At 35.9% G+C, this 13,587-nt stretch overlaps 1 protein-coding gene across 8 annotated transcripts in view; it reads left to right on the forward strand.

Annotated features, from left to right (window-relative positions):
* Nucleotides 1–8,702, forward strand: part of SLC25A27 (solute carrier family 25 member 27) — a 29,082-nt gene extending 20,380 nt beyond the window's left edge. For 3 of the 8 annotated variants that reach the window (XR_011430050.1, XM_023625041.2, XM_023625044.2), the window contains one exon: nucleotides 3,971–6,630. Coding sequence is in view for 4 of the 8 variants with exons in the window: in XM_023625041.2 (XP_023480809.1) it covers nucleotides 3,971–4,042 (72 nt within the window). In the remaining 4 variants the exon portion in view is untranslated. Of the gene's footprint in view, nucleotides 1–3,970; nucleotides 6,631–7,859; nucleotides 8,046–8,531 lie in introns of those variants that run through there. The other 5 variants (XR_011430051.1, XM_023625042.2, XM_070245645.1 and 2 more) reach the window with 2 other exon arrangements.
* Nucleotides 8,703–13,587: the final 4,885 nt, after the last annotated feature.

Here is a 13,587-nt window from a genome sequence, read left to right on the forward strand (position 1 = left end):
AGCAAGAAAGTAGAAGGATGAATGGTAGGGAAAAGTGCATGCTGCTCTGGAAAGATATAGCAAGTAAGTGCATCCTAGGCTGGGAGATGAAGAAAATCTTCATGGAGGAATGGACTTTTGAATTTAAATTTGAAGAATGAGTAGAACTTAGCCAGGTGAAAAGGGCAGAAAGAAACATTCTACATGGAGAGAATAGTTGGAGTGGACATGGAATATGATGAGTTCAAGGAACTGAAGGAAGCCTAGAGGGCCAAGGCATAGAGACCTGGAGGAGAGCAGCACAGGGTGAGGCCAGACAGAGGCAGGGCCCAGATCCAGCAGGGCCCTGGGACCCATAAGATGGAGGGGCACTGACTTGATGACACGTGTGTTCTTTGAAAGATCATTCTGGCTGCCAGGCGGGTTGGAAAAACTTCAAGAGTACTGACAGAGGAGAGACCATGATAGCCTGGGTTAGAATGTAACAGTGGGGACAGAAGAATATAGATTCAGAAGTATTTAGGAGACAGAGATAGAAACATGACTGGGAGTGGGAAGTGGTTAGAGAAGACAAGGAGAAGTCATTCCCAGATTCCTCACCTAAGCAACCGATGATGTAATTTCCTAAAATGGGGATCATTTGCAGGGAAGATGTTGTAGACTCAGAGTGACAAATTAGTTTCACATATGTTAATTTTTGGATGCTCATAGGACATCTAAGCAGAGATGTCTAGATGACTAGCTTAATATATCAGTCTGCATCTTTGAAAGACTAATGAGATGGCGATTTAGATTTTAGTACTGTCCATATATAGATGGTAATAAATAAATTTGTTTGAGAATCAGTGACATCACCCAGGGATAGTAGATATCTATTAACATGAAATTAATAGCCAAAGTCCTTGGCAATATCTGATACAAAAGTGTACCCAAGTTATAAAACATTATTTTGATTGTCTTGATTATAGCTTGACATTGTCTCAAGTCTGTGGATATTTCTTACTGGAAAGGAAGATTTTGATTTGGCTTGCATGAACCAGGCACTATTGTAAGTGCTGATACCACTAGGCAATAAAATGGAGTTTATTTTTGCACTAGATAAGCTTATAATGTGATGGAGAAGATAGATATGTAGGTAGTTATAATTACAGCAATAATAAAGCTAATGTTGCTGATGCACTTGGTATATGGCCAACACTGTGCTAATCATTTTTATGGCTTAACTCATTGAATCCTCCCAACAATCTTTTTTAGTAGGTTACTATCCTATCTGTCTTTTATAGAGGAGGACACAAAAGCTTAAAGAGTTTAAATAACTAGGCCAGGCTAGGTAGTTATGAACTAATGGAGTTGGGCATCCGACCCAGGGAGTCTGACTCCAGAGGACATAGTCTCACTAAGGAGGTTGTATTAGGGCCCTGCCAGAGGTGTGAACAAAACACCGTGGGAACATGGACAGTAGAGTAAAAATGGCTTTAGCTGTTGGGAAGAAACAAGGCTTCACAGAGGCGGTATTTGATAGGAGCTTTGAAGGATCAGTAGGCATTTGTCAAGAAAAGCAGGAGGGAGCAACATGAGCCTAGGCATCAGGTCAGGTGCATATTTGGAGACCTGCAGAAAATTCAGTGTGGCTGGAGAATAGATCCTCAGAGGGTGAGAATCCTGGGGAAGTACTTAAGGACTACATTGAGAAGGACCTCGTGGGGGGCATTTAGTAGTTTAGGTGTAACCCTATAGTGAGCCAGCAGCTGCTTAACCATGGGAGCGATGTGCTAAGATTTGTTTCGGGACAGGATTACTTCAGCAACAATACAGAAGATACATTAAAAGCTAGGATACAAGAAAGGAAGTTTTGGCAGTGGTCTAGCCAGGAGATGCTTGTAGACGTGGAGAGAAGACAGCTTCTAGGAACAGTGATGGTTAACTCGACAGGACTGAGTAACTGATTCTGTGTATAAGGTGAGGGAGGGAAAGAAGGAAATGGGACTTTTAAGTTTCTAGTGTAGGAGATGGTAAGGATGGGTGAAACCATTAAACAAAAACAAAATCAAGGTCAGGAGGGATGAGGGGCAGGGAGGATGTCCAAGTACAGAAGAATACTGAGACTACTTAACCAACCCATTTTCTCTATACATGAGACTCAGGAAGTATAAATGACAGAGAAAAAAAAAGAGTACTTAATACATGACCAGCACTGTGCTAAGCTCTTTACACACATTACTTTTGAAAGTCTTACAAGAGCCTAGTAAAACAGATGGTGTTATGCTCATTTTTCAAATGAGAAAACCAGGGCTCAAAGTATAAGAAACTTTCTCAGGGTCATACAGCTAGTATGTGGCAGAGCTGGGAACTGAGTGCAGGTCTGTTCAACTCTAAACCCATGCTCCTAACTATTACAGTATACTGAGTTTCTCAAAATCCTGCAGCTAATTATAGAAGTTTTAAAAGAAAAGAGACAGTGTGTGGTGATGGAGAGATGTTACTAGAGAAAGACTGGCTAACCACCAAAGATCAGCAGGATGGCATGACCTTGTTGATTTGCCACACTGTGTGACCCCGAGCGTAGAAACCTGACTCATGAGCACTTGCAAGTAAATCGGCCTTGCAAATACAGACTCACTTCAGCTGAACCCATTGAAACTGATGATCGGACCACAATATCAGCTCAGTCACATTGAGAAACACATTTAGCAAGTGACCCAGATGCTGAAGTCCTCTGGACAGCGTGCTTCCTCCTAAATTCAAGCTATATGAGGAGCCAAGTTATAATCAGAAGGTTGCTTGCTGAACACAGATTAATAACAGGAAGAGCTTATTTGTAAACTTAATATTCAAGAGTATCAACCCACGAGTCCTGTGTTCGGCTCCACAGTAATAGGCATGAAGGACTCTGCCAGTAGTTATGGCAACAGGCAGACCAGAGAAGACAACGTGGGTTCCTACACACTTGGATCCTTTTCAGTGGTACAGCTCTGCCAGTGAGGAAAAAGCAAGTAAACCCGCACTGCGCACATGCACTCCTGCTCAGAGGCGCAGTATATCCAATTTAGAGACCACTCATGTTATCTGGCTACATGATCACCCTCTTTAACTTCTATTCAAAACCCAGCTAAACTCAAGCCCAATCCCCTCCACTAGGCAGAGGTAGCTTTGCTCAATCCCCGATTAATATTTATGCATTTGCGTATAGTTTAGTTGCTGTGTTGTTAAACCTGAGGAAGTAGTCTGATTATCAAGCAATCAGGAATCATTGCGCAGTCCATTCTTTCCTAAGACCTCTACTCCTTGATCCGATTACAGTTATGGGCTCACTCATTTTTGTTGTCACAAGAATATCGCATTGTCACAGCTTCATATTCTTTATTTTGTCTATGTCTTCATACATTTAACTGACCAAGATGTGTTCTCTTAAATCCACTATTTAGCAGATTCCCATCTACCAATATAACATGCTCAATATTTCCAAACATATATGGCATACATATTGCTTTACAAACTCTCTAACCAAATAATTTGTACATTCTAATTGCTTATGCTAATTTCTTCAGTATGATAGAGGTTCTCTCTGGTCAGTATTACCCATCACCTATGAACCAAACCAGACAGGAATTGGATCCATGACACTCTTTCTCTGCTGATTAATTCTAATCTTTACTCTGTGACTTTCCTCTGTGTCTTTAGCATTTATATCTTCTATTGTTGAATAAACCTCATCCCCTTATATATAATTCCTTTTGGTACAGTTACACCTTCATTCAAGTTAGTCAACTCTTTCTGAGCTGGAAGCTCTATTCTCTAATCTGTCAGAAATGTAAGACATGAAAATGCTTTGTAAATTATAAAGTGCTTTACAAAGGCTAAATGCCAAAATATTTGTTTTTAGGCTGAGTCGATTCCAAATGACTTCATCATTCAAAGATGTATATACATATATGTAGAATATTTATAATTGCTTTGAAATATGCACTAACTTCTTTGGTTAATCTTTCAGACCCCTTGGTCACTGGTGTTCTGGCTTACTTATGAAAAAATCAGAGAGATGAGTGGAGTCAGTCCATTTTAAGCCCTTAAAGATACAGTGTTCAGTATCATTGAAATATGGGCACCTGCAACACACCCCCCTATTATTTCTACCTCTTTAGGAAGACACCTTTCTCCACAGAGACTGTGATTTATAGGGGGCAGCACTTTATTTTTCTCTGGAAACCCAAGTTCTGTTTGACTCCTCTTTTTGTTCAAAAGCAATCTGGTTGGATCACACAAAATGAGACCCAGCACAGCGTTTTCTAAAGAAGACTTGAATCCTGACCACTTACCTTGGGCGAGAAGATTTGACCTTTGTGATGCTATTCTGTGCTGAAGGGGCCTGCTTAGAGGAGGCATCCCAGAGGGAGACAGCATCTCAGACCCGGAGTAGACAATAGGAATGTGGAAGAATACAGACACATGGAGTGACTAAGAAAAATATATTTCATCTGTTATGTCAGTATTTACAACGGAAATTTGATAATTCACTTTTCTGTTGTTAAAGTAATGTACTGTAATTTAAAGGAAGGTGAATGAAAATTCCTGAATAAACATTTTCAATTTCCCTAGTGTTGAAGGAAGTTGATGTACCTTTTCTTACAAGGAGGATGAAAACAAACAAGTCGAAATGATGTTTGGATTTCGAGGAAAGAAGCTGCTTTCTGTCAGTGCCCCCTCGTTAGTTAGATCTGTTCATTGGTTAGCACTCCACTGCATATGCTGAGGACTTCCCGACAGCCACAGACTCTGAATCTTGATGAAAACAGAGAAGAGTATTTGCTTTGTTACATATCCCCTTCCAATTTGGATATGTTGCTAGCTCTCAAGAATCTCAATATATTTAAAAAAAAGTAACTTATTTGATTAAAGCTCCGGTGGATAGGTCCTTTTTATAAAGCAACTTGTGTTATCACAGCCTCTCAGTGGCATTTTAAAAGCAAGGCTGAGATGAAGTCAGCCAATTCTGACATGCATCCTTTTTATCTCCCCTTCCCTAACACTAAGGGCCCTAGAGAGAGAGAGGATCAGGAATCACACTGGAGCTGTCTCCAGCCTGAGTCTCGTTCATTTTGACCAAGCTTCTTTCCTAAAAAGTGATAAGTATAAACTGCCCATGGTATATAGTTATGTCTCCAATCACTGAGTCACATCCCTTTTATCACTTTCGAAAGGTGAGAGATTTCTTCAGATTCACCTATGTACCACCTGCTCCCCAACATTAGACAATGGGCATTTCTGGATGGATGGCTACAGTTATGAGTTGAGGCTGTAAATGTCAAAGTAGGAAAACTCAAAAAGCTCAGACCCAAGAAAGACCTTGGAGCTCACCAAACAATTTATCATGGATATGGATGATGTTGAACGTAAAAAAGTTTACAAGTGCTCTGTGGTGGCACTAATGTATAATCACTGCCATTTAAGAGAGGAAGTATACTTTAAAATACATTTTAATGTGATGCGCTAATATGTAGTGGCTGATTGTTTTTCTATAGAATTTGCACAATGTGGAGTTTAATCTCTTAAAATCTTTAGGTGGTCTACTTTTCCATTGCATTTGTCAATCTGTATGAATTGAGTTGTTAAATATGTTTAAAAAAATATTATGTACTTAAATTCCCAAATGTTCTGCACTGGAACCATTTGGGGGAACTTTTGGGTTCTTTTGTTCTATAATTTTTAAAATTAAGTAAAGACTGGATCAAAATAATTATATGCAAACTGGACCATGGAAAATTTATTTAGCTTTATTCTTTGAGGGGCTTGGCGTTGCTTAAGTACTGAGACTCTTCCTTGGTATCCAGATTCAAGATGAATAATTGGAATTTTTTAACCTGAAATGACTCCTTGGGATCATCTGGTTTACCCCTCTCATTTTACATGTTAGGAAACTGAGGCCCAGAGAAGTAGAGTTGTTCGTGCTCGTAAGTTACTTAGTTGCAGAGCTAAGATAAAAATACAGAGCTCCTCGTTATTATTATACCTGACAGTTACTGCACACTAATTAGTATTGAGTATATGTCTTATGTCATCTTCACAACAACCCAGTCCAATGCTCTGTCTTCCAAAAACAGATTTTTTTCTTTATGACATTCTTTGTCTTTTTCATTTTAAATGAATTTGAGTAGCCTTTAGCATAGATTTCAGAATGGATTCACGAAGCTTGAGCTTGAACGTTAAGACCCTCCATAATCTAACCAAATCCTGTATGTCCAACAGATAGATCTCACCACATTAATACTTTTCCAGTGAGATCATATTCATCAATGTATCTTGGAACTTTGCTTTATTTTTACCAACTTGAAATCATCTTGTTCCTCTCCAAAATAATCCAAAGTAAATAAAAAGGAATAAAAACTTCAGTAATTTGGGGTCCATACTGAAAGACTTAACCATTTCCATCTCACTTTCTTATTAATACTACTACTGTATGTGGTATTTATCTGCAGCTTGGTATTAATAATATTTAATATCTAAGTTTCTTTTGCTTAGCTTCCACATTTTTTCTCCTCCCAAATGATTTTTTTCCCACTGAAATATATGTTTAAATTATATACAGTTCTTTGTTCTTTATATGTATCAGTGAATTATCATATATATCCAAATAAAGAGATAACATTTCTTACATTTTCTTTTAATAAGGAATGTGTCTTTATCAAGTGTTTCAAATACTATTTGATTATAAGCCGCTAGTTGTAGGACCATGTCTTGTTTTTATACAAATCTCTATTGTCATTAATAGCATTTCTTTGCTGTTAGCTAGAACCAAGATTGATTATAGTTATATATAGCATGAATCAACTAATTTAGTCTTCATTATTTTAAGAATCTGTGACTATCGTAAGACTAGTCTGAAATTTCTTTCACTTTGCTAAGAAAAAGAAACAAATTCAGGGAGGTTTTAAATGTAAAGAAAATTTGCTATCCCCTCATCTTCAAATTTTCAAGCACAACCATTTATTTACAATTGAAATAGTTATACATATTCTTCTCTGTTCATGAAAACATATTCCCTCAGGTCCTCCATAAGAAAAATGTTTAATTTTAATACTTGATGGGTAAAAATAATTGGGGGGAGGAATATTTGATTCTGCCCATTTAAACCAAGACTCTTTAAAGATAATTACTAAACAAAAATATATTATTATTAAATGCTAGGTCATGTGTTGAAAAGACTGAAGTTGAATCCTGAAGACCTTTATCCTATTTTGGGCTCTAATTCTGACAAAGCATTGTAATCATGATCAAGTCCCTTCACCTCTCTTGATTTCTGTTTCTTTATAAGATTAAGTGATTGAACCCTAGAATCTTAACTTGCATATACTTGAAGAGGGCCATTATATTGATGTGATGTGAAAAAAATGGGAATTAAAAAAAATTTATTAGGATTTGTTTTTCCTAGATTTAATTAATTTCTTATATTTCAAGATTGGGAAAAGTTTATTCAGGCCTTTAAGTATAATACAAACTTTTTATATGACTGGGCTCTCCCACCCAGAAATCCATCCTTCTCAGAGTAGCAGAGTTGTCTTCCTTCAGGCAACTCTGGGCACATCACCCCATATTCTTACCTTCAATTGTTCCTTCATACACACACAATAAAAATTAAAATCTTTAATACTATATCCAAGACCATCTCGATCTTACTTCAACCCATTTTTCTAACCTTTGCATATCACTGCATATGTGCACTCTACCTCCTTGCAAATACATTGCTCCATTTATTTCTCTGGAGATGCTCTTCACTTGGCTACTTTTCATGCAGTATTCATGCTGTGCTCTCCACCTAACTTTCCTCCCAGCACTACCACCATTCATTTTCATTTTCACTGGTTAAATCCTACTTTAATATCTAGGATGATTTCTGAAGACTTCAACATCTTCCGCACCTCCATGCTCCCATAGCTTCCCCTACTGCAGATGCATGTCTGTATGGATGGATGGATACCTACTTCCCCTCTACAGAATGAACTGCTTGCAAGCAAGGACCATGTAATACATCTCTGTATCTCTTATAAACTTCAATAGAAGCCAAGTAAAAGGTATTTGTTGAATTCAGAGATTTTTGGGGGGTGGAGAGAGAAAAACATTTATGTACACACGGTTAAGTCATATGCTGTTTTCCACCTACCTTCAGAATAATTAAGTTGAGTCAATAACACTTGATTTCATTATATTCTTTACCATATTAAGTGCTTAACTGCATTTTCAAAAGATCATGTGTGTTTAAATGTAATTATTATAATTTTAAGAAGTATTATCTTCATCAGTTTAATAGCTATTCCACAAAAATCTAGAATTTGGTAGTTTTAAATAATACAAAATATTTGGTTAATTGATTGATAGTTAATGAGTAAGAAAGGAGTTTATATATTCTTCATTTTAGGGCGTATATGGAAATTATATCACTATTTTGGCCTTCACTGATACCATACAAATGCACATTTTACCCACTCAAGTGTTTTATTATTTCTGAATTTTGAGGAATACATGATTATTTTTCTCTCCCCATACTTTACCCCCAACAGGCTGCTGTGATTGTCAACAGCAGCAGGAGCCACTTTGAAGGCTTGATAAAAGCAGATGAAGAGGCTTAAAGATGTCTGTTTGCTGAAAATATCTGGTAACAAACAGGAATATATGTGAGTAAATATAGTGCATTATTCTGATTTTTAAAATAAATGTTTTAAAATGCCTAATTGGTTGTTAAGGGTTTTGTTTTTTCCTGGTGTATTTTTGAGTTAAAATGATAATAAATTTAGAGATTAATTCTTAATCTTTACTTTTCTCAATTGAAATAAATAGTGGCCTAATTTATAATGTCATATTTGAAATATTTATATTAGCAAAAAGGACACTCATACCTTGTCGCTATAAATTTTATTTTATGGATATTCCCTATTAATCCAGTTCTGCTATGACTAAAAAGATGGATAAGTAATAATTACAGTGATAGACATACTTACTAAGGAAAATGTTAGAATTTAAACATTAGAAAATTAGTCCCTTCTTTTTTGATACCATGTTCTATTTTGATTTCCATGATACTATTCCCTCTTGTCACTTATATTTTTCATTACTACTTTTCAGTTTCTATTGGCTGTTTGCTGCCAAGTCCTTAAAATTTGGTTCTTCAACATTCTGTTCTTGGCCCTCTTCTCAATGTTCACTCTCTCTCTAGGAAGAGCCACACATTTCTGTAACTTCAGCTACTACACTTGGGCTGGTAATTCCCAAATATATAATAGGCACTCAATAAATACTTGTTACTATATTATCTGTGTTCCTGGTCCTTACTCATTGCTCAAGCTTTAGTCATGTTTTCTCAATTGGCAACTGAATGTCAGGGTGGGCCACAGTCATTGTGAGCTCAAATTTCCCAGCATTAAATCAGTATCTTTTATAACAATCCTTCCTCCCTGCCCTTTAAAATAGGCTCTTCCTCCAGGATTTTCTTTTGCACTACATACCCAATACTGCAGCCAAGAAACCTCAGGACATCCTTCACTTCTCATTTGTTTTCTTTACTTATTGTCCAAAATGCTTAAATCCGTTTATGAAAAAGAAAACTACAGACCAGTGTCTCTTATGAACACAGATGCAAAAGTCCATAAGCACCACTTTACACTCATTAGGATGGCTATTATTAAAAAATAAAAAAAATTAAGTGTTGGTGACGATGTGGAGAAATTGGAACACTGAATTGCTGGTGAAAATGCTACAGCCGCTATACAAAACAGTATGGGGTTTCTGAAAAAATTAAACATAGAATTATCATATGATCCAGCAATTCCATTTCTAGGTATGTACCCAAAAGAATTGAAAGCAGGGACTTGAACAGATATTTGTACACCAGCGTTCACAGCAGCATTTTTCACAGAGCCAAAAGGAGGAAACAATCCAAAAGTCCATTGATAAATGGATGAATGGATAGATAAAATGTGGTATATACATAGAATGGAATATTTTTTTGGCCTTAAAAAGGAAGGAAATTCTGAGACATGCTACAACATGGATGCATCTTGAAAACATTATGCTGATTAAAATAAGCCAGAACAAAATGGGCACATATTGTATGATTCTACTCATGTGAGATACCTAGGATAATCAAATTCTTAGAAACAGAAGTTGAACAGTGGTTACCAGGGGTGGAAATGGAGTAGAAGGAAGTCAATGTCTAATGGGTACGGAGCTTCAGTCTGGGATGATGAAAGGTTCTGGAGAGGGATGGTGGTGATGGTTGCACAACTATGTCAATGTACTTAATGCCACTGAACCATACACTTAGAAATGGTTAAAATGTAAGTTTTATGTATATTTTATTACATTAGAAAACAGCTGAAAAAATTTAAAAATCATTAGAAGTGAAAAAATATTAGCAGATTGAATTTAGCATTATAAAAAAAAGAGAATACATCATACCTAAGTGGGGTTCATCCCAGGAAGACAGGTTGGTTCAACATTCAAAAATCAATCAATATAATTCACCTTATTAACAAACAAAAAGAGAAAACAACATATCGTCTCAATAGAATGTGAAAGGGTATATGACAAAATTCAATATTCTTTCATGATAAAAGTTCTCAACAAACTAGGAACAGAAGAGATTTTCTTCAACCTGATGAAAGGGATCTAAGTAAAACCTATAGCTAACATCACACTGTGAAAGACCGAAGGCTTCCTCCTAAATTAAGAACGAGACAAGAATATCCATTCTCACCATTTCTACTCAAAACTGTATTAGAGGTCTTAGCTATTGCAATGAGGCAAGGAAGAGAAATAAAAGGCATATATATTGGAAAGGAAGATATAAAACTGCCTTTATTCATAGATGGTATAATTATGTGGAAAGTCCCAAGGAATCTACAAAAAAGCTGCTAGAATTAATAAGTGAGTCTTAGCAAAGTCACAAGATATAAAGTCAATATACAAAAAGAAACATATTGCTGTACTACCAATAAAAAATTGGAAACTAAAATTTAAAAAATTCATTTACAATAACATCAAAAAACATGAAAAACTTAGAGATAAATCTAACAAAATGTGTGCAAGACTTGTTCACTGAAAACTACAAAGCATTGCTGAAAGAAAGTAAAGAAGACCTCAATTAATGGAGAGAGAAACTGTGTCCATGGATTGAAAGACTCAATACTGCTCAGAAGTCAATTCTCAAATTGATCTCTATCTGCAATGCAATCCTCATAAAAATCCCAACAGGTTATCTTTTTTTTGCAGAAATTGACAAGTGTATTCTAAAATACGTATGGAAAAGCAAAGACCTTGAATAGCCCAGTGAGGAAAAAGAACAAAGTTGAAGGATTCATATTACTTACTTTCAAAATTGACTTTTAAGCAGTTTAAAATGACAATAAGACAGTGTGGTATTGGCATAAAGATAGATATATAGATGAATGGAACAGAATAGAAAGTCAAGGAATAGACCCACTCACATATGGTCAACTAATTTTTGGCAAATGTGCCAAGATAATTTAATCAGGAAAGTATAGTCTTTGCTACAAATGACACTATAACAATTGGATATCCATATGCAAAAACAGAATAAAACAAAACCCTCAGTGCTTCTCTCACAACACATACAAAAATTAATTCAAAATGGATCATGGACCTAAATACAAGAGCTAAAATTATAAAACTTGTAGAAGAAAACTTTGAAAGTTTTTTTAACCTTGGTTTAGGCAAAGATTTCTTGGGACACAGAAACTACCACCTAGAAAAGAAAAAAATACGTGAATAGCTTGATTTCATCAAAATTACAAACTTTTTTCTTCAAAAGACACTACTAAGGAAATAAAATGACAAACCATACACTGAGAGAAAATACATGCAGAACGCATATCTGATAAAGTACTTGTAATCAGAATATATAAGAGCACTTACAACTCAAAAATAAGGTGACAAACAACTCCTTTAAAAATGGACGAAAGAGTTGATCAGATACTTCACCAAGGAAGATATCTGATGACAGATAAACACATGAAGAATGTTCAACATCATTAAGAAAATACAGATTAAAACCACAATGAGATACCACTACCGAACACAAGAATGGCTAAAACGAAAAAGACTGACGATACCAAGTGCTGATGAGGATGCAGAGCGGCTCATATGTTGTTGGTAGGAATGCAAAATGACAGACATTTTGGAAAATAATTCGAAAGTTTCTTATAAAGTTAACATACATTTACCATATGACACAGCAATCTCACTCCTACTATTTAACCAAGGGAAATAAAAACTTATGTCCACACAAATATGTATATATGAATGTTTACAGCAGCTATATTGGTAATCACCAAAAACTGTCCATAATCTATTGAATTGATGTGGTATGTCTATACAATGGAAAAATATTCAACAATAATAATAAACTACTGATACAGACAACATGGATGAATTCAAAAGCATTATGCTAAGTGATGGAAGTCTGACACAAGAGGCTACAAACTGTGTGATTCCATTTATCTGACACTCTGGAAAAGACAAAACTTATAGGGACAGTGAGTGCCAGCGACAGTGGTTGCCAATGGTTGATAGGGACTGAGCCCATGAGGGAGGGAGGGGATAGATTGCAAAAAGGCATAAGGGAACTATTTAGATAATGAAAATGTTTTCTATTTTAGCTGTGGTGGTGTACATTTACAACTGTATACATTTGTACATGTGTAGTGCTGTGCATTTACGTTGAATACAAATGCACACTGTATACAAATGTATAACTGTACAATTGTCAAAACATCATCAAACTGCACAATAAAAGGGTGAATTTTACTGTATGTAAATTATGCCTCAAACCCAATTTTTAAAAAGTCTAATTTAAGGGGCTGGCCCCGTGGCCGAGTGGTTAAGTTCGCACACTCCGCTGCAGGCAGCCCAGTGTTTTGTTGGTTCGAATCCTGGGCGCAGACATGGCACTGCTCATCAAAGTACGCTGAGGCAGCGTCCCACATGCCACAACTAGAAGAACCCACAACAAAGAATATACAACTATGTACCTGGGGGCTTTGGGGAGAAAAAGGAAAAAAATAAAATCTTTAAAAAAAAAGTCTAATTTAAGATTTTTTAATCTTTAAGAGAACTTTTTCAAATTTTTATTTTATTCAATATTACTAATAACTATTACTAAATTTTTATTTTAGTCAATATTACTAATTACTAATTTTATTCAATAATTACTAATAGTTATATGTCTACTGTTGTGAGCCCTTTACATATATTGGGTCATCCGATATTCATAATAAAGTTAAGTAAAATTCCATTTTTAGATGAGGAAACTAACTCAAAAGTTCACTGTCCATGTCACCCTGAGATAAGAAACAGGGACTTTCAAAATCTGAAGCCTTTGCTTTTTCCACTATGTTTTGTTGCATCTCAAGTATTTATTTAATGCAAACATGTTAACTGTACTTACATTAGTTCATGCCTCAGAACTACGTGTGTCCTTACATTCATTTTCAGATGTGGAAACAAGAAGATAGATAAATAATTTGCTTTGGCTTGCTTTTTCTACTCTAATTGTCCCCCTATAATGGCATAGTCTTGAATTATTTGTGTGTGTGTATTCTA

This window comes from Equus caballus, chromosome 20 (genome assembly GCF_041296265.1).
Source record: "Equus caballus isolate H_3958 breed thoroughbred chromosome 20, TB-T2T, whole genome shotgun sequence".
Classification (NCBI taxonomy): domain Eukaryota; kingdom Metazoa; phylum Chordata; class Mammalia; order Perissodactyla; family Equidae; genus Equus; species Equus caballus.